The sequence below is a fragment of the Juglans microcarpa x Juglans regia genome, chromosome 8S (genome assembly GCF_004785595.1).
Source record: "Juglans microcarpa x Juglans regia isolate MS1-56 chromosome 8S, Jm3101_v1.0, whole genome shotgun sequence".
NCBI classification, from domain to species: Eukaryota; Viridiplantae; Streptophyta; class Magnoliopsida; order Fagales; family Juglandaceae; genus Juglans; species Juglans microcarpa x Juglans regia.
The window spans coordinates 15295942-15317796 of NC_054609.1; the positions used below are offsets into that span (position 1 = coordinate 15295942).

Sequence of the window (21855 nt, forward strand, 5' to 3'; positions counted from 1 at the left end):
TCCTAACTGTCTCTCAATCTCTACATCGTATCCTATGTTCTTTGTTTGTGTTTCGGGAAAATAAAAAAGTAAAAACATTGTATTCTTCGTAACTCTCTTTCTTTGTTTTGTTTGTTTTTTGAAAGCTTGGTTTGGAAGATTTTGGTATTCAGCAACCCAACAATCTCTCCCTTTGCAAATTTCGCTTGGATAATATCAACATTTTTCCTACGATTTCTCTGGACATTGCTTCATCTTCAAGTAATGCAAATTACTTGTGTTTTTTTTTACGATTTGGCTCTTCAGAGGTGATCTGTTCGAGAGGTCCGGATTGGAATTCTTGCTTCTGATATTATTATTCCTGTTTTCATCTTTTTTTATCGCTTAGATCTGCTTTCTGTTTGTTTCTTTCGTGTGAATGAGCGAGTTGGTCTTGCAGGATTTTGCTTTCCATCGGAGTCAAAAGCATGATTTTCTCTTGGAGAAAAAATAACTTCGCTTGCAGAGACGAAGAGGTCCGAAGACGATGTTTACATGGTGTAACGCCCCGATTTCGAAGGTCCGGAGAGTTAGCTCTTAATACTTAAAATTAACTTAAATAACACAACTATAAAATCCAGAAAATTCCATAAAATATTAATCCATTTAATCAATCTAAATATCTAAGTTCCTCCATGGGGACAATAAAGAAATTCTCAATAACATAAATTAGAAATCTTCCAAAAACTCGAAATTATCCTTAACTCATCAAATCAAAATATCTGAAAAAATAAAATCAGTTTACTAACTTCGACTCTCAAATAAGCACTTGTACCCTCAGACACTTATTCCACTTCAATCATCACACCTTACTAAAACTTCATAATCTTATTCTCCAGCTGAACCATCAAAATCATCTGAAAAATATATGGAGATAAGGAGTGAGTTATCAACAACTCAGTAAGCAGAAGACAAATATTAGTATGTAAACATGATCATTTACAGAGTTCAGAATGCAGAACAAAATATTTCTTTCAGAATGTAAAATCAGAATAATGTTTTCAAAATGCAGCGTCAGAATGTGTTATCAAAAATATCAGCGCAAAAGTTTCAAAAATATTCATAATCAAAATTCCTTTGGCATAGCATAAACTGAAACATCACATATTATCTTATCATATCAGAACAAATACCATGTTTAACCCTCGTGATAAGGTTGTGCAAACCCCGATAGCTAATCGAGCAGAAATAGAATGTGAATCTTCCCCTTATTCATTCTTGGAGCCCCGAGTGTATACATAGGAAAGACCACGGAGAAAACCACTTTGTTTCCAAAGTGGGTGCACCAGAAACAGAAAAGTTAGTACCAACCCGAACAGAGGCCACAATTTTACACCCGTGGTGAGGTCAGAACGGAACAGAAACAGAAACAGAATGTTATGCCAGAGGTTTTCAAAAATCACATCATATCATATCAAATTACAGAAAATCTTCAGAACAGAACAAAATCATATCACAAAACATATTTTATGCACAAAATTTCATATTCTCTCTCTTTTTCAAAGTTCAGAAACAGAATATCAAAAATAAGTTCATGTCTACACTAGTCATGACAGAAAATACTTTATTCTTAAACAGAATATCATGAGTAGTGCAGAACAAATAACTGAAGTCGTTTCAGATTTCTTTTCATAACAAAACATGCACATTTTCCAAAAAGGACCTCAGTTCATTTTATTTTAATGCAAAGTCTAGTATAGGAACCCCGCTTACCTGGATTTCTTAGCTTTTTTGAAAATTTTCTCATAAATGTCGAACAATAATTAAGCGTCACCTATACAATAATCATGTAATTCTCGTAAATTTTCAATTAATCATGTATTTCGATATGTAATTCTAAACTTCTAAAATATCCTATTTAATCCTTCAATACCTAAAAAATCCTCATAACCTTAAAATATTCTCATTCTCTAAATTTCTTTGATAATACTCAACATTTTAGGTAAGTACTAGTAAAAATTTCGTTAAATAATACTAAGCCAATAGCTTTAATCATAATTTAAATGTTTAAAATAAAATTACACGTTTACTAAAATAATATGCTACCATTAGTACAATTTGGAAATCCTATCTATTTTCTGTAAAATTTCTTATACTTCCCACATAAACTATGTAAAAACAGATTTAATATAAACAAAAATTTCAAATTGAAACCATCTAATAATAAGGGCAAAATTGTAATTCCATTTGTAAATAATATGTAGTAAAGGGTATTAATGGAATTTCCTTCAACACCAACAAAAACTACGTAAAACAAATAACTTGCATGGCAGAGGCTTACTAAGGAGGAATCACGCAGCAGCGTGCGACGTAGCGAGGTCTAGAAGCATAGAGACGTAGCGGTGGTGATCTCGGCAGAGCACTGGAAGCAAGAGAGAGTGAGAGAGAGAAACACGGTGAAAGTATGAGTGAGAGACAAAGAGAGTATGGCGTGCGAGAGAACGGAAACTCTCCGTGGGGTAGCGAGGCTTGCGATGGACTGGGGGCTGGGCATCGACCAGGGCAGTGTCCGAAGGTGGAGGCTTGTCCTCCAGCGTCCTTTGATGGCAGTGGCGTCGAAGTGGAGGGGGCCGATGCCGTGGCTCACGGCGGGGATGCTCCCCTATTTCAGTGTGTAAAAACAGAGTCCTTCACGTCCGAAGCGTATCAACAGCTTGCTACGGAGGTGCAGGGCAGAGCAGCAACTATCAAGGTGGTTTTCATGTTTGTCATGGCTGTGGACAGTTCCTATTGCAGCGTTGCTTCTGGTGGATATTTGCAGGGGCGCAGGTCATGCATGATGGTTTAAGGACCTGCGTAGTGGCTGAGCAAGGGGAAGCTATGGTTTCACGTGGGTGGTGCACTGGCAGTAGCGTACGGCGGAGCAAGGTCTGCTCATGGTGGGACTACTCCAATGAGAATGATGCTGCCGAGAAAGGACTTCCTGTGAGGTTGGGGTGGTGTTTTTCTGAGTGGGTGAGGACCGGGTTGCAGTGATGCTGGGACGGCGTGGGTTGTGGCTTGTGGAGGTTGGTTTTTTGCGGCAGCTGGGTGAACCGCGACTGGGTGGGTCGAGACCGAGCTAGAGGGTGATGCACTGTTTGCAAAGAGGAGGAATTGCTGGGCTACAGTTTCTCGTGGGAAGGCAGCGGCATGAGCTTTCTTCATATATATATATATATATATATATATATATATATATATATATATATATATATATATATAGGTGATTGAACATAAAAGGAAAACCCTAGAGGAATGAGGGGGACGTGTGTGGGAGAAAACAAATGCGTGGCATGCATGGCATGGAGACTAAAGGGATTCTCACGTCTTGCATTTTGGATGGGGCTTTTTTGTCCTAAAAGAAAAGAATTTGGATCTCGATTAACCTCTTAAAAAAAAATATATATATATATATATATATATATATAACTTGTCCCACTAATTTTCAGTCCAATAAAAACTTCATCTAATCCAACTTATTTAAAGATTTAAACCTACTCGGCAAAACCCAGAAATTATTCGATATCCATAAAAAATAATATAAACAATTTGAGCTCGTAGTCTATTCCAACAATAATTGTAAATTTCAAGTGGGCTTTTCATAAAAAAATTTGGACGCAAATTCCTTGCTTGGCCCGAGTGTTACACATGGCCTCTCAACTTAAACGACCTTTGACGACGTTTACGTGTGCGACGGATGACGGAAACGGGAGAGAATCAGCCCACAAAATTGTGAGAGTTAGAAACCAAAAGCAAAATCAGAGAAATAATCACACACCTGGGATGATTTCTTGAAATAATCAGATATGAGAGAAATTTTCACACTTCATTTCTAGATATAAATTGAAGCGAAAATGGTGATTTGGAAGTGAAAATCTAGACAGAGAGAAGAGGGAAGAGGGAAAGAGCGAAAGTGGTGAAGATGGATTTTCCAGCAATAGGTTGGGAAAGAGAAATTTTTGAGGAAAATAAAACCGAATTGGACAGGATGTTTTATTGATTAAATTATTGTTTTAGCCTTTGAACAATGAAGAGTCAAATATGACCGGAAATGGTTGTTACTGTAGCTAGAAGTTATATAATTTTGTATTTGAATAATCCAATACAGACATTTTTATGTAAATAAGTCAAATTATATATTTCACTATCATTTGGATAATCCAATGCTAGTAGTGCTCTTAGGCCGTCCCTTGCGGAGAAAGTTTAGAGAGAAGAGATAAGAGTTTTTCCTAGAGAGAGTTTTGAATCTTGATTATTCGCATGCATATCGCATTGGTATTAATTAATACGACTATGACAAGAGAAAGAAACTTCAATTGGCCTCTCCATTGCTCTCTCGCGGGAGATGCATGGGCTCAGGCCAGCTATCAACATTCTCAGGCCACATATAAACCCTTAACCCAACCGCACAAATCGACTCACGATTAGAGTATGAACGTACAATAGAATTAGTTGTCAAATTTGTACTTTAAATTATATTTAAGAGTTTTTTATCTTTACACTTAATAAATTACATGGATTAACATGCATGATAATTAGCGACTTCCTATATATATCAATTGCTTGAACGAAAAATTATTTAAAATATATCACATCAATTAGCGATGTCGAGGTAACTCCTTTTGTGAGAAGGATGACATAATTTTTTTCCAACCAAAACCAATTAAATAGATCAAGGGAGATTTACAAATCGATTTCATCTCATCTCATCTCATTATTATAATTTTTTTAAATTTTTATATAAAATATAATAAATAATTTAACTTTTTTAAAATTTTAAAATAATAATAATAAAAAATAATAATATTTTAAAAATATTTTAAAAATATTTTATATAATTTTTAACTTTTATCTAAAACTAACTCATTTTACCTAATTTCATTACAAACGGTACTTAGTTGGTAACAAAGAGGCTGTACATAATCAATCTTCCACATATAATAACCTGCACAAAGTGATCAGTACTTTGTATTTTCATTGGTTGCCTTGATTATATTTTTGTGAGGCCTGGCCCACATTAGAATAAGCAATTTTCAGCTTTTTATGCTAAATGAATTCAGTCAGTGTCAGGCTCACTAGGCTGGCTAGAGCGAGCTTTTATATCAATGCTTTAAATCATGTTCGATGCAACTGCTCGATGTTAAGGTGGGCAGCCCAATTGTCTAATTATTTTGTACAACAATATGAATAATTTGATCAGCTCACATGACGACACACTTTAAGAAAAAAGAAACACATCCATAAAGAAGAAAGAAAACATTGGCAGAGAATACGGGCATACATGCATGCAGGAGATCATGATATATCAGCCTCTTTATATTTTAGAAATTAGAGGCAGAAACTAAGATATATATATATATATATATATATATATTTATAGGGCCATCAAAGTAAGATAAAGGTATTGTTTGGATTCAAAGATGAGTTGAGATGAGTTGAGATGGATTGTAAATAGTAGTGAGATGAGTTGTAAATAGTAGTGAGATTTGTGAGTTAAAGTTGATGAATAATAATAAATAGTAGTGAGATGAATTGAAATGAATTGAGATGATTTACGAATACAAACTGAACTAAAGTCATTTCTGGCCAGGATATTAAAAAAAAAAAAAAAGGTGACAGTTTTGATTGTGTATTATGGGCAGCGGCAATTTGGCAACATCAATGTACACAATTTGACGCAGGGCAGCCAACGCAAATTTTTGATAACATCCATTTAATTTAAATAACACCTTCTTTGTTGAATTTTCATAATGAGAAAGACTCACCTCCTCTATCTATATAATTAAACAATACTGTTTTTGTACTTGTGTATTATGGTTTTATATAAAAAAAAAAAAAATAGCTGTCTACTCTTTCTCCATCACCTTTTTGTTATAAATTATGTTATGCATTTTCGAGTGATAAATATATTAACAATGTCATGAATTAGGTTAGAGCTGCATGCTGATTCCTGTTGCGTTAAAAATAGTCCAAAAACAAGTGGAATTGATGCATGCGCCTGGAGATCATCGGCAGTCAAAAAAGTGATCAGATCGAACACTTTCATGCAGCTCTTCAAACTTTTAGTACAAAGTGTTAGTGGGACCCCATTAGAGGAAGATATATAGAGATCAACCTCAAAAGCATAATCTTCAATTAGAAATCATTAGAAATCTAGATTTGGAAGCATATAATGATCATATATCGTTTTATATGCAAGTCTCCAAACTTTGAGATATTAAATTATTTATTTTAGCAAACGACAAAGAATACGATAAATATTGTTTCATCAACAGTTTGTCCATTCTCTGTCTATAATATGTATATAATCTATATAAATATATATATATATATATATATATATATATATATACACATAAAAAAACAACTGCTGCATGCAAGTCGACACTGTCTAGACCTCCTCTCCATACCCTTTTTTGGACACAAAAAAAAAAAAAAAAAAAAAAAAAACTTTAACCTAGAAGCCTATCATACTCATTAATTACATGTAAGCTGGGATTATTAATATTTATTTAACATATTTAATTGTTTTGAAAATATTTTATTTTGTTGTATATCTTTTTCTCAATTGCTAATTGATTTTTTGCAGGACTTCCTGATCTCTCCTTTGCACACATATTATTAAGATTAAACAACTTAATTGGTAAATTGCCATAGATTTACATGGCTTTGGGAATTGGGATGATGCTTTCGGCGCCTGAAACCTTTTGTCAGCAATGTGTGCACAGTTCAACATCTCCGCTTCCAAATATTCTAGTTTTGGTAAAGTTCAATTTTATAATGAAAAATCAAGGCAAGTAATATACCATGGGGCATAACACCTAAAATGTTTAAAATATGTTTAAAAAAATGCAGTAACTTAGTAATCATTTTACAAAAGAAATACAGTTTTTTTCTTTTTTTTTTTTGAAAATAAACCTTTATGTTGTATTCATCAAAGTTTACAAGCTTTTGAATCTCTTGAGGATAGTTCTCCACCCATACTTTATCTTCATTTACAAGTAAAACACTTTTTGCAAGGCCAATTACAGACTTTATTCACATACAGAACTTCCCAAAGCCTTCTGTTCTTCAGTACCCTCTTTAATTCCTCTATCAGTTGGCCATGCCATTCCCATGAAACTTCATCACTGTTAACAGCTTTAATCACAGTTAAGGCATCACCCTCTAGTTGCAGTATACTAAAGTTCAATTCATCACACAGCTTCATGGCCCTCCATAGAGCAGAGATTTCATACAAAATAGGATCAAAAACACTTTGTCAAGGACTACATAATGAGCTAGGACGTCACCACAACTGTCTCTAATCACCACCCCAATCCCACCTCTTTTTTCATTAATCTTTAAAGTTGCATCTCAGTTGACTTTAACTATCTCCCCAACAAGTGGTTTCCATCGAGTAACCCTACTACTTTGAGCACCATTCCTCTGGCCACTACCCTACTTGGTCTGTGCTTGCTGAAATTTTGTCAAACAATCAACAACTTGATTAAATACATCAGTAGTTCCCTCAAACTTATTATCAAAAACCACCCCATTTCTCCTCAACCACACTCTTTTCAGCACCACAGCCATTATCTCTAACTGATCTTGAGCCAACTTTGAAGTCCATTCTGAGCAGAGATCAAACATGTCCCTTAACTGCTAGATCATTTCTACACTAGACTTCTCTCACAAGCCCACACATCACTTGTCTCACTGCAGCTCCACAAAGCATAACAAACTGACTCCTTAATCCTCTTACAAACTGGACATGAAACTTCTATTAGAACTTTCCTTTTCATCAAATTCCTTTTCGTTGGAAGACAGTTGGTGATAGCCTTCCAAACAAAGACCTTTACAACCCTTGGAATGTTCAACTTCCATAATTTCCACCAAGCCTCCTCAGCTTTATCTGATGCCTCTCCACTCACCCTTCTTCTCCTCTTTATTTCAGCATGATAAACACTTTTTACACTATACAAACCATTCTTTGAATAAGCCCAGATCTCTTTATCAGGGAGCCCAGTAGTACTGACAGGCAACCTACACACTACAGCAGCTTCATCTTCATTGAGCACTTGCTTGACTAGCTCCACATTCCATCCTCTATTCTTTACAATCAATTCCTCCACTCTTGTCTCGGCATGTAAAATATTCACAGGAGATTGGACTTTGAAAAACGCTAAAGAAGCTTGCAAGATCTCAGAATTTTTAAAGTATTTCTCCTTTAGTATCACTGCAGCCATAGACTAAGGATTCATCACCACCCTCCAACATTGGTTTGCAAGGAGAGATTTATTAAAAGCTTTAACTCTCTAAATCCTAGACCCCCATCAGCTTTTGACAATCCCATATTTGCCCAACTCCTCCACTGAATTCTATTATCCCTCTGCTTGAAACCCCATCAAAACTTTGCCATTTGTGATGCTATATCCTGACATAGCTTCTTAGGCAATTTAAAGACACTCATATAGTAAGTGGGAATGGTTTGAATGACTGCCTTTAATAACATTTCTTTTCCTGAGGGTGATAAGAACTAGTTTTTCCATTTACTCAACTTCTTCCAAACTCGATCTTTGATGCTGCTGAATGATTGGTATCTGGACCTGCCAACCATGATTGGCAAACCTAGATACTTTTTACAATTGTTCTGCACTCTAGCCCTACAATCCTTCACAATATTTGCCCTCAACTCAGCACCAACTGTAGGACTAGACAGGCAAGTGATCTGAACACCTTCCAATCAAAGCCTCTACTCTCATTTCCTTGAAAAGAGACCTTCATTTATCGCTCACTACAAACATGTACAGCCTCTCTTTTGTAAAAGACTAATAAGTGTGCTTATTGGACCAGGTAAAACAACTCCCATGACAACCAATATCACCTAAACCACAATCCTCCAACACCTCTATGAACAGATTAATTTGACTCTTACCCTCCTCTTTCCTCCAACATTCTCCTCCCGCCACAGAATTTCATTGAAGTCTCTTCCTTCACACCAAGCTGCATCATTTGAGGGCTTCAACTTTCTCACTAAGTCAGAGAGACACCTTCTTCCTGTCTCAGGATGGCCATAGAACCCTGTAAAGGTGCAATCTCTTTCACTTCTTTCCCCTTTAACAAGAACATTGACATGCTAATTTGGATAATTGACCACCTCTACTCCTTTCTCCTCCTTCCAGAACAACACAAGACCACCTTTCCTTCCAACAGAATCCACAACTAGGCATCCTTCCATGCCTAGTCTCCTCTACAATCTTTCTATTTTGTAATATCTAGTTTTTGTTTCACAAACAAACACCAGTGTAAACCTTTTATCCTTAATCATAACGCTAAGGTCTTGAACTGTCCGAGGGTTGCCAAACCCTCAGCAGTTCCAACATATGATATTCATAATGCTAGGTGGTGTTGCTCAATAGCCACCACCCCTAATCTGTCACCATCACATCCCAAAACATTATTGCCTCTCATCCACCATCAGTTCACAATCATCTTCCCCAGGTTCAAAATTTCTTTTTAACACAAAAAGTGAACTAAAAAGCTTACCTGACTCAGGCCTTGCTCAAGCCCTTCTCTTCCATTTTGATGATCTCTTACTTTCTTGAATTTGTTTCACTGCATTGGAGCTCATCCTTTCTATCAGCATCTTACTTTCATACACAAAAAGGAAATACAGCTTGGGACAGTACACTTCTGCTTTCATTCATTTAAAAACAAATAGACAAGATTATTTTTAGTGAAAAAATAAGTAAACTTTTGTCCCAATTTTTTAGTCTTGACTATTTATTTTTTGATTAGATATATCTAATTGATTTTTAACGAGATGTAAGCCAAATTCGTCCCTCCTAGCCTGCATGGAGAGGGAATCTCCTCTTCATGCCTCGATTGCATAACATGCGAGCTGGCCTGCACCATATGGCAAGGTGAGGAGATCAGGGAGATTTCCCTCGTCTCTCATATTTTTTCTTTTTTATTTAGAAAAATTTTATATAAAGAAAAATTCTACGTATCACTCATATTCCACATTTATCGGCCATTATGATCGTGAGTAGATCACATTGTTCATTAAACTTTGAATTTTTTTTAAAAAAATTAAAAATAATTTAAGAGTGATAAAAGTACCACATTTTATATAGTGGGATGTGTGTTATTTGTAGTTTGTAGCATTACTCTTATATAAATGAAGGGAATCCAAAAAGGGAAGTCTTTCAATCATAAGAAATTTCACAAAAGTAACCTCACAACTTAACATGGTTTGATTTGATATGTTAGATCTACTTTACAATAAAAATAGTTTTATAATCTAATGCACCGTATCAAATAACGTCAGTTTACGGATTTACTTTTATAAAATCTTTTTATAATTAAAGTATTTTTTATAAAAAAAAAAAGATGTCAGGTTTGATTGGGTATATATAATATAGTTAGAAGAAAATCAATTATATTCAAAACCATTTGTTGATAAAAGCAACAAGCTAATACAAATTACATCCGAAACCAAATCCTAGCAAAGTCAAAAGAAATAAAAACAAAATATCAAACCAATTACAGATCTTGAGAAAACCAAATCCAAATCCAAAATTCAATTACCGAACACGATGATTAGACTTCCCAAAATGCTAACACAACGATTTTGCTTGTAGTGAAATTCTATTGAGTAATGTTAGAGAAAAGTCATTGTAACAGTGCACATTTTACACTCACTGCATGACTGCTTCTAGTTGATTGTTCTCAACACTCACTTGGAGAGATGTGTGGTCTAGATAATGACATATCATATGTATAAAATGAATACTCCTAATAATAACTTCTATCTATATTCTTTATAGACACACACTCTATGATTGAATGAATGATTACCGTTGAATTAGTTCATCCTATCGGAAAAATCTGCTCACCCCAAATTAACGGAAGAAACGTGTCACACTATAAGGCTATTATGAGTTGAACATTTTCTTTTTCTTATTTTCAAGTTTTAAAATATATATTTTTACAAAAATTAAAAAACAGAAAACTTCAAAACAAAAAGTAAAATGGTCACAGCCAAATCCAGCCACCCGATGGTGTCCCCAAGCCTTGGCAGCCACCCATGGTGGCTGGAGAGGGAGGGATCACTCCACTCCCCACCAATGGCTCTTTTTTTCTTTCTAAAAATAATTTGTTTAATTTTATCCTAATTTTTTAAAATAAGGAAAAAAAAAAGCATTCAATATGTGGTAGCGTTACAATGTTTCATTAATTAGGATGGATAGAATTTGTGAACATAGAGGCTACTTCAAAACTTGTTATAGCATGGAGATTTAATCCTAATAAGATCGCATCAGGACCGAATCTCAAACAGGATAAAACATATGGGATTTTTGTCAAAAAATTTCTTATAAAAAGCTATGATATTTACACCTACAAGTCAGATTTTTCATCGATCATAGTTCCAAACTTTAATTGGGTAAGCAAACTACTAAACATCAATCGTATAAAGAGAATTTTCATGAAGAACTCGACATTAGGATTGCGTAAAAATTTAAAAATTCGACTCCGATTCTGCCCCTACAAGTCAGCATTAGAGTCGGATCGGAGGTTATGCAAATCGGAGTCAGAAGTAGAGTACTCCGACTCCGACATTCTCGGTGCTTAGCCCTACTCGCCATTGATATAATAGAAGATAATTTATAAGAGAAGTTTGAAGGAAAAATAAGAAGAATAAACTCCATCCTTATGAGCCAAACTTTGATATCCCCAATAATGATTTGTTCATAATATCATCACTAATCCCCTGCAAACTTTAGAGGTAGCCATAACTCAACTTTAGATCCAACCGAGGCTGAGGGTAGCAAGCAGCCAAAAACTCTCCCAGCCCCACTGCATCAGCTTCCTCAAACCCCACCACCCTTTTGTTCATTTGCTTTTAGCTCCAAACATCAACACCCCACCACATCTCCACGACCATTACCTTTATTGATCTGCATTCCCACACCTCCAAAATCATAAAGCAGAAAGAAAACCCACACACAGAAGCATTTCTTCACCCAGAGAAAGAGCCTTGCTTTGTACCAATGTCCCCAAACCCACCATTGTTTTCTTTCTTCGTTTTCTTTCCCATTCTCTTTCCCACCTTTCTGTGTCTGGCCAATCTGGACCCGGCCACGATCCAACCATTCCTCCCAACCCAATCTCTACCTGCAACAATTCCTGCATTCCCGGAACAATCCAATGTGGCTGGCTGCCCACTAGACCTCTCCGATGAACTCTTTAATGGGATAAAAACCGCATGCAGTAGCTCAAAAGGTGGCTCTAATGGGGAGCTCCGCCGAAGCCGGTGCTGCCCTGTACTAGCAGCGTGGCTTTACGCCGCCTACTCTGCCACAGCCCTTAGCAGGGCAAGCAGAGTAGCCGCAGCAGTGGCTGCCAGTCATGGTAGCAACAATTCCTACGACCTGCCGCTGCTGCCGGATGATTCAGAAACCTGTGTAGATGACTTGGGGAAAGCCCTCAAGGCAAAAGGTATAGAATTGGAGAGACCTAACACCACCTGCGATGTGGTGTACTGTTACTGCGGCATTAGGTTGCACACGTTGAGCTGTCCCGAGGCGTTTTCGGTGACCCGGAAAGGGAAACTGGTCGGGGATGAGAGCGTGAAGAGGTTAGAGAGGGATTGCTTGAGTAGCAGCAGCAATGTGAATGGATTTCCAGGTCTTGGTGGGTGCTCCAAGTGCTTGAACAGTCTCTATAAGGTGAGTTCTTCTCTCTGTTCCATCAGTTGTTTCAACGATCACTTTCTTCCGTGCAAATATTTTTATTCTTGAAAATTACATGTTTGTTTTTTCTGTTCTGATTCTCACTATAATGGCTAAGGGAGAAGAATTAAAAAGAACTAAATGGTAGTCTTCTTCATCCAAGCTTTGTAATTGGGAAAGTTTGTACTACTTTGTCAAAGTCCTTAGGGCAATTTGTGACGCGCCATTAGAGCGAGTCCATTGTTGCCTTGCCACCTAATAAAGCTAAAGCATAAAAGACAGACAATGAAAGAACCAGAGAATGAAATATTATAGTTCATTTTTTTCTTTTTTAAGAAGCATACTAGAGCTCACACGTGCCCAAAGTTGGACTGTCATCTATCGTTTCTTTCACCATTTTTTGCAGTGAATGACAAGCACATCCACAGTCAAATGACAAACACATCCACAGTTTTTTTCACAACTATTTTCACCATTTTGTTGGAGATGTACTCCATATGCTTTGTTTTTCATTTGTAAGATAATGTGATTGAGTTGAGTTCCTAGAGATTATTGTTTTATATTTATGTCAAATAGTTGTTTAGACTGGCCTATTTTTAATTGATTTATTTAGTTCCAACTATTAGGATGGGTCTCAAGATAGACTGGTGTACAATTTAGAAATTGCCAATTTCTGACTGTTTCAAGTCAATTTTCGGCCAATTGTAATGAATTGATTAAATCTTGTGAATTTTTGAATTCTATGGAATTTTGCTACCCTGACTTAACTCTCACCTCCGAATTATAGGATCTAGATTCTTGTATTTGTGTTTGTGTGTGTGTGTGTGTGTGTTCTCTGTGCTGGTTAGCTTCATTTTTCAGTGTGAGGATTGAAGTTTGCTTAAAGGCTTAAAAGGTTAGAATTGCACCTACTAATTGGTTATGTACAACTTTATTCACCAAACGTGTGCTTATCCAATATTCAATGTCCATGCATCATTTGTTTTCTAATTGAGACAATAATTTATGTAGGTTAACAGGAAGAAAACTTCCAATTCAAGCAAATCAGGGGACAGGACCACCAAAATGAACAACAAAGATTGTCAACTAATGGGTCTGACATGGCTTCTCGCGAAGAATCGAAAGGCCTACATTCACACGGTTTCAGAGGTGTTTCGAGCAACCATGATGAGCAAGGATGGCTCTGATCCTCGGTTGTGCGCTCTCAATAGCGATGGAATGCCTCTGGCTGTTGATTCCTCTGAAATCTCTGGTCATTCTTCTTCAAACACCCTTGGAGCACCCATCTACCTCAGCATGTTATTAGTTTCTTTGCTGTATATGCTTTCTTTGCTAAATCGTTAGAACTATAGACTAGAAAATTTGAGCTGTGATTTATAGTTCTTGGACTCTTTTTTCTTAGTATGCAATGCCAGTTTCTCCTCTGTATGTGTTATGTGTAGGTAAATTCGAATGAGCTACTTTTGCCATCTGAAGAAAATTTGTTGTTTCTTGTGGTTTTCTGAGCATAGATATAGAAAGCTAGCTGTTGTCCCAAATTTAAAAGATAACTTTTGATGTGGGCCTCCAATAGCATGTGCTATAGAAACTGCTGTTTTGTTTTGGAGGAGACGATTCTTAGCATTATGGACACTATTTTGGTAGCATTAATGCAGAACAGTTGTGTGTTTCACGGGAAAATTCATGGAATGTCAACATCTCACAACATGGAGTCTTTTATCTATTATGGTTTATATGTGCAGAAGATGAGGCATTTGGACATAGGCCAATTGGTTGACAAGCTGGCCGGGACATTGGCCTTTTATCTATAATGGTTCCTTGTCAAAATTAAGAAATCAAGAGTGTGCCATCTCTGGAGTTTGGAACAGCATAAATTTGAACCAAGTTTCAATATAATCAAATTAACAGTAAACAATATCAGAATGGAAGAGTTTTTTTGAAGTATAGAGATTGGTTCCCTATTTTTCTTCATTAACAATATTCAAGATGTAGGCACTGTGATAGATTAATTTGATTTTATTAATCTTATCATGGATGAGTTTAATAATAAGATATTTTATTTGGAACAGAATAGCTATATAATATATATATATATATATATATATAGAGAGAGAGAGAGAGAGAGAGGGGGGAGTTATGCTCATTCCTCTATGAGAATATACTATATTATATAGCATATGTAGATACATACATATATATATATATGAAGAATAAAAATATTTTTTTCATTAGTGTTAATTTTAGGCTTCTTTTGTTACATAAATCCATCTCAACTCATTATTACAATTTTTTCAAATCTCAACACAAAATATAATAAACAATTCAACTTTTTCAAATATTAAAATAATAATAATATTAAAAAATAATATTCTAACAATATTTTATCATTTCAACTCAACTTAATTCAATTCAACCTAACTCAGTTTAACATCCAAATGCAGTCTTAATCTTGTTTGATGGTGATGGATGCGTGCCGCGACCGTGATAATAGGCTTAAGCAACAATCCCTTCGGCCCAAAATTGGGAAGTCTCCTTGGATAGCTCAACAAGGACGGTAAGATTGCTTAAACAAGAAACGACCATGGAAAATTCTACCGGCCATGACAACACTATTGCTGTTTAAATCAGAATTTTTACCTTAGGATGCAATTGTCAATGTAACTATTCTCAAATCTCATATACTTAAAGCTCAAGAGGAATCTTTGTTAGAATATAAATTAACCTTTTTAATCAGCTTAACTGGGATAAATAGTTCTATAAAATAGTATTAAAGCATTGGTTATGAATTCAAACCCTAGCAATATAAGAGTTTGAGTGCTGCTATTGGAGGATCTGAAACTTATCTCTTGGATGACCCTATTGACGAGGCACCACCAGCCTACCATGTTGTGCTACGTGATTTATTAAAAAAAAATAAAATCAAATCGAAAGAGCATCCAAAAATATAAATATTGGAAGACTGAAACTCTAAGCTTCCTCGCTCTATCCCTTTTATATTTGTGTTTTTAATTTTTTATAATAAATCACATGGTATCACATGGTGGTGCAACGTCAAGAAAGCCATTTGAATTATAAGTTTCAAATGGTCAAATAATATTATTCTAAGGATAGAGTTTTTATTGAAATTTCCGCCAGCTCTAGTATTATAAGTATTATAACTTCTGTTACAAAGGCTCCATTGTAAGGATTGCGACCTTGCGAAACAAATTAACTACATAAGATCAGCTGGAAACATTCAAACAGTGAAGAGGCTAATTAAGTTAGGTACTCCTTATGAACATTGACTCTCACTTCAGCCCAGATGCATGTTGCTTTGAAGCTAGAACGTCAATTTTCTTCAATGCAAAATATCTGAAATTATCCAAGCAGCCCTATATTTAGATCTCACACTTCACCACACAATTATCAAATTGATTAGTTATACGTTATGTGATAATTTGATAAATAATCGAATAATAGAATAAATAAAATGCATTACGCCAATTTTGGTTGCGAAGTAAAACCCTTTAAAGAACCTAACTCTTCAAAGGTAAAATCCTACGAGGCAGCCAAACTCAGAAATATCAATTTTATTATTTGAAAATCTATTACAAGTAAATCTCAATTACAAAACCTTTGTAACTTGACTCTCTTACTTGACCAAACTAGTTTGTCTTCTACCGTAATAGCAGCTAGAACTTTTGGCGATATTCAAACTATTGACTTCCCTCCTGGAACTCTAGTGGCTGAACTTGATCACTTCAACTCCGACATTGAGTAAGCACGCACTCAAAGAAAGAAACAATATGAAAATTCTCCAATAAATTCTCACCAAAATATGCACTGGAAAGTACTCTAGAAAATATTCAAAACTAAATCTCTACCAATCCTAACCAATAGGATCCGTTAAATAAACAATCTGAAAGAAATTTTAGTTTCAGTAGGACTCCACTGACGGAGCGAATCTATCGTGAAGAATTCTTCTGATGGAATGCTGACACTCGCGATAAATTCTCTCTACATAAATTGAACCCGGTTCAACTTCTTTTCTGGTTAAGAGCAGATTCCTTGAGACTCAATTTTCACACTTATGACTTATTTAAACAACTTCTAATACTACCTAGATAAACTCAATATTATTATAGATAAAGTCAAGATAATTAATTTATATTCATTCAAAATACAAAATCAATGACAGGATAAACTCTATCATCTTAGTTACCTAGTTCTATCTAAACTTATCAACTTAGTCACATAGTCCTAGCCAAACTCTTGCATCTACAATATCGAAGGATCAAAATGGGGCTGAATTTGATTGTGAAAAATATTCAATAATGTTAATAGGTCATGTGCATGCAGTAGACTTTCTTTTATTTTTCTCTATCAAACACCGGACTTCACTCCCAGTTCATGAAAGAAATTAAAAAATATATGAAAAACTAAGAAAAATCATGCTGGGGCATTAATTACATGTCGTAAATAGTTAGTGATATCAAAATGTAATAGTTCATCACAACAAAGATGCCATATATAAAAGACTTCCTATTTGAATTAATACGAGTTCTCTAATGAAATGGCATTGTCGCATGCACAAGTTACGGCCCTTATTCATTTCTTTACGTGGCATGCTGCTGTTGGCTAATTGGGCTGTATCTGCTGCAGAACTAGGCCCCATAAAAAATGGACATTAGTCTTCTCAACTGTCACGCGGGCATCTTACTTTCATGGTCAGAAACTTCAAGATTATTACCGGTTGAAGTGATGGAATCCTCTTGTACAGTAATCAACGGCCTGTAGAAGATTTCAAACCATGCATGCATATGATAATTACCATCACATTCAGGCTGATTTTTCCAAAGAGAATCTCAAAGTCACAGGTAATTAATAATTATGAGGCTGTGCACTTTTTAGTACCTTTTAAAACAAGACCTAAACCGCCAATGCACCTAATTAAGAACAACAACACAGCGATTGGAGTTACAGAGAAAGCTGCTCTGTAGTGCTTCAAGGTCCACCCTTCACAATCTGTGCGTTGATCTCCCAAAGGCTCATGAGATTTTTTTCTGTGGGCTCCATCCACGAACCCATTTGGCCTGACTTCCATTCATGCTTATCTTGTGGTTGCATGAGCCCCTGGAAGTTAATTATGCAGGTCACTCATTATGCATTTATCAGGTGGAAGTGCATGGAAACTGACGGCTATGATTCAGCCATTTGTAACAGGGGGAGTAAAGGATGGTGGTTTTTCCTCTTGGCTGTCCTCACACGTGTTTGTTGCTGCTATTCTTAACTTGGTTACACAAATCCAGGGGCCCATGCCATTTTACCGTTCACACTGGATTAGTTTGTATATAAAAGCTCTACCCAGCAATCCATGTCTCATCTGCCGGACACAAAAAAGCCTAGTTTTTTTTTTCCTTTGTTGCTGCTGCTTGTACTTCTCTGTTCTTCCTTTTCTCATGTCTGCCTCCGTTGATCCTCTTGTTGTTGGCCGAGTGATTGGCGATGTTGTTGACATGTTTGTGCCTACGGCAAATATGTCTGCCTACTTTGGCCCCAAGCATGTCACAAACGGATGCGATGTCAAACCATCTGCAGCCACCAATCCTCCAAAAATGACTCTCTCTGGGAACTCGGACGAGCTGTATACCCTGGTCTGGTCTGCCTGCATGCATGAGTCTTTAATCATGTTGATGATCTAAGTGACTGTTTTATCTTTTCATTTGTTTGTGCTTGGATATATATTCTTGTAAAGGATGGTTTTTCATGCAGGTTATGACTGATCCTGATGCTCCTAGTCCTAGCGAGCCCAGCATGCGAGAATGGGTCCATTGGTTAGACAAGATCATGAGCCCCCTCAATTTTTTATTTCTCTGGCTAGCTTTGTATTTTCATTTCCTTCGTTCTTTGGTTCAAATATTTTCATGCAATTCGTTTGTGTTTTCAGGATTGTTGTTGACATTCCTGGTGGAACAAACCCAACTCGAGGTAGACACCAAAACTCTGTAGACTGACTTTCTTTCTTGTGTTTCCTTTTTCAGTTTTATTTCTGAGATCCAAATAAAGGCATATATCGAACGTTTCAATCTTCTCTCTCCTTACTCCCCAAAAACATGCATGCATGCACTCGAGTTGGTCAAGTTCATAGAATTCTCTGTCTCTTCTGAATAACCAGCTGCTGTACTCGGTGCTGCTTGTCTCAGATACTAATGGTAGAATGACATGGGGAATGGATGGCTGCCGCTGTAACCGCAGTGTTAAATAAGCAATTTCATCACTGACAACTAGATCAGTGGTCATCCTTCCTTGATAGGGTCACAAAGAATCTTCGGCACCTCTTTTTCCACGCAAAATCAACATGCATATGAATGCCTTTCGTCAATCTAGGATGTTTCTGATTTCAGAAAATCGAAATCATCAGGGTTACATCACATCCATGATGTGCCCCTAGCTAGTCTTGAAAAAAATGCTTGTGCCAATTGCTTATTAACAACTGTCACAACTCTCAAGCCGCAGAATTTGCAAAATGGGCAAAAGTATGTATGATTTTTGCACGCACCATGCCTGATTCTGGCTCTGATCACCACGTGGTGCAAATTAAATATGTTCTATCATGAACATTGTATGTGTGTGTGTGTAGATATATATATAGACACACATGATATACATATGCTTTCACTGATCTGTTTCTTGCAAATATTTTTTGACTTTTTTTTGTTTTTGCTTTCAAATGAATTGCATGCAAGATTGTGGACGACACGTGTTGGGCACATAATCTGCCTAAGCTTGGTTCCACTTTTCATAGTCAAACGATCGACATGTAGCAACGTGGGGTCCTTTGAGGCCAGATGGCATATATCTAGGTGTTCCACGTGGTAAACATGTAGAGGCCCCACTAATTGGTAGAAATTTCCAAAATGAGTTTGCTAAATATAACGCAGAAAAACAAAAGAAACGTAAACTGATTTTAAGGATGCTGTAACTTATCTTCAAAAACTGAGAATATTACTGTCTTTGCAGGGAAGGAGATACTGCCATACGTAGGGCCACGACCGCCAATCGGAATCCATCGCTACATACTGGTTCTGTTCCGACAGAGGGCTCCTCTTGGGCATGTTGACCAGCCAGCCTCGCGTGCAAACTTCAATACCCGCATCTTCGCAGGGCAGCTGGATTTGGGTTTGCCGGTGGCAACTGTTTACTTCAACTCCCAGAAAGAGCCGGCGAGCAGGAGGCGCTGAGCAGTGGCAATATCGCATGCATGGTGGCATATATGCATAAAGAGATCAGCCATGATCGATGAAATAATATTAGAAGTATCTTTTTTAAGTTTTTGTTTGATGAACGTAGTAGTACTCTGGGTCGACTCTCTTCCTTCCTTTGGTTTGTGTTTTCTGGTGTAGGAGGGAGGAGGAAGTCATGAAGTGCCCATTAATTATCGGTCGTTTTTTCCGGCCGTTAATATATGTTAGAACTATGTTTATGTGGTTCTTTGCTATTGGAATTATTATTAATATTGATGCTTGTTTGGTCTATGTATTTGTTGTTTCATAACTTCATACGATACAACAAATACGAATTAGTATCGTATGAAGATATATTAATTTATAAATTTTTTTTATGAGATTTTTTTTTTTTTTTTTTTTTGCTAACTGTATCTCTATTTTAAAATTAGTCCTAGACCGCATTCATTTGACAATAATTTTTAACGAATAAAAATTATTTTTTAAAATTTTTTAACTATTATATACAATAATTAAAGCTAAAAAAAAATTAAAAATATAAAATAAAGATCGTGTCCTCTAAACCGAAAGCTAATGTCTGCTCCAAAAGCTCATGTCTGCGATGCTTTTCCTGCAGAATGCTATGCTTTAATTAGAGGATTGTAACTGTGCCATGAATGGTGACTCAACCAAGTGATTTTTGAGGGAGATGCTAAAGTAGTAATTGAGTCTGTTAATACTCCCATAGCTGATTGTTCTTGGAAGGGGCAGTTGATTGAGGATATTCAGTTCATTCTATCAAGGCATGCAAGGTGCAAACTGAGTTTTGTTAAAAGGAGTGGCAACAAGGCAGCACATGTTGCTGCAAAATTAGCTAGGCATGTCTTTAGAAAATGAGTCTGTTTGGCTTGAAGAAGGCCCACCAGAAGTGATGTCTGCTATTTTATTAGACAAACCATGTATTGATTGATATTGAAGCAATGAAATTTCTTTCATTTGAAAAAAAAAAAAAAAAAAATCTGTTTGGCTGTGTATCATCAACGGATTGGTTTTGCCAATTAAACTGCATAGATTTGAATCAAAGGGAATGTTTGGTTTTTGTAAAAGCTTGATTTTAGCCCATCTAGCTTGGCAACACATTAGCTTCTCACTAAGAGAACTAAGGATCGAATCTGGCCCCTTGATCCTCATGTATCAAAAAAAAAATAAAACTGGCTTTGCAGCAACATCTGTCATATAATAATAATTTTATTTGAAAATTTTTACATCACATACTATCTACAGAGTATAATTTAATTTAGAAGATAAATTTTAAAATTTAAATCTAACAAATCAAATTATACCACATAGATGGTGTATGATGCAAAAGCATTCAAATAGCACTACTCCTAATAGAATGTGTACTTTTTATGAAAAAGTTATGTGATAGAATCATTGGTAGTGAGAGTTGAGGATTTTGTAGCAACAAATTGAGATGATGATGGAGAAATTGAAGCCCAAAATGGAAAATCATCCTCCAATCATACAAGCTTCGGAAAATTTTAGCTTGGGAGGGGCCACACTCCCTCAGTTAAAAGGTGTGTCACAATTTGTTGAAAGGCAACCTCCCTATGAGACTCTTTCAATTGCTTCTTTTAACTTTAGTTGCAAGCTGCTTATACATGTCGTTAAATTCCAATAACAATGTAATTGCATGTAAGCCACTAAGATTGTGGACTATAGTTCACTTCTTGGGCTCCATAACTTCACATCGCTCCTTCAAATATTGAATTAAAATTCATATAAAACAAGTCAAACTGAGTAAAAAAAGATGGTGATTAGGATCAACGTTATCTGAGAGAGAAGTTTTTACTATTTATAATAATTATAATGAACTCCAATTAATACAGTACAAGAAAAATAAGTATTTACGACGAATTATTTGTGACAAAAATAAA

General features: G+C 36.0%; 2 protein-coding genes across 2 annotated transcripts; both read left to right on the forward strand.

The window, feature by feature from the left end:
- The first annotated feature begins 11700 nt into the window (after positions 1-11700).
- Positions 11701-14185, forward strand: LOC121244894 (uncharacterized GPI-anchored protein At4g28100-like). Its single transcript, XM_041143132.1, has 2 exons — positions 11701-12713; positions 13728-14185. The coding sequence occupies exons 1-2, from the start codon at positions 12036-12038 to the stop codon at positions 14058-14060; spliced, it is 1011 nt and encodes a 336-aa protein (XP_040999066.1). The 5' UTR covers positions 11701-12035; the 3' UTR covers positions 14061-14185.
- Positions 14186-18063: 3878 nt separating this feature from the next.
- Positions 18064-20212, forward strand: LOC121244484 (protein MOTHER of FT and TFL1). Its single transcript, XM_041142564.1, has 4 exons — positions 18064-18349; positions 18468-18529; positions 18643-18683; positions 19716-20212. Exons 1-4 carry the CDS (start codon positions 18155-18157, stop codon positions 19934-19936), a joined length of 519 nt encoding a protein of 172 aa, XP_040998498.1. The 5' UTR covers positions 18064-18154; the 3' UTR covers positions 19937-20212.
- Positions 20213-21855: the final 1643 nt, after the last annotated feature.

Bases quoted from the DNA above. Each gene is read 5' to 3' on its own strand.
- LOC121244894 (XM_041143132.1), top strand. From the start codon at position 12,036: ATGTCCCCAAACCCACCATTGTTTTCTTTCTTCGTTTTCTTTCCCATT. The intron at 12,714-13,727 runs GTGAGTTCTTCT...TAATTTATGTAG, and splicing joins GCTTGAACAGTCTCTATAAG to GTTAACAGGAAGAAAACTTC.
- LOC121244484 (XM_041142564.1), top strand. From the start codon at position 18,155: ATGTCTGCCTCCGTTGATCCTCTTGTTGTTGGCCGAGTGATTGGCGAT. The intron at 18,350-18,467 runs GTCTGGTCTGCC...TTTTTCATGCAG, and splicing joins CGGACGAGCTGTATACCCTG to GTTATGACTGATCCTGATGC. The intron at 18,530-18,642 runs GTTAGACAAGAT...TTGTGTTTTCAG, and splicing joins ATGCGAGAATGGGTCCATTG to GATTGTTGTTGACATTCCTG.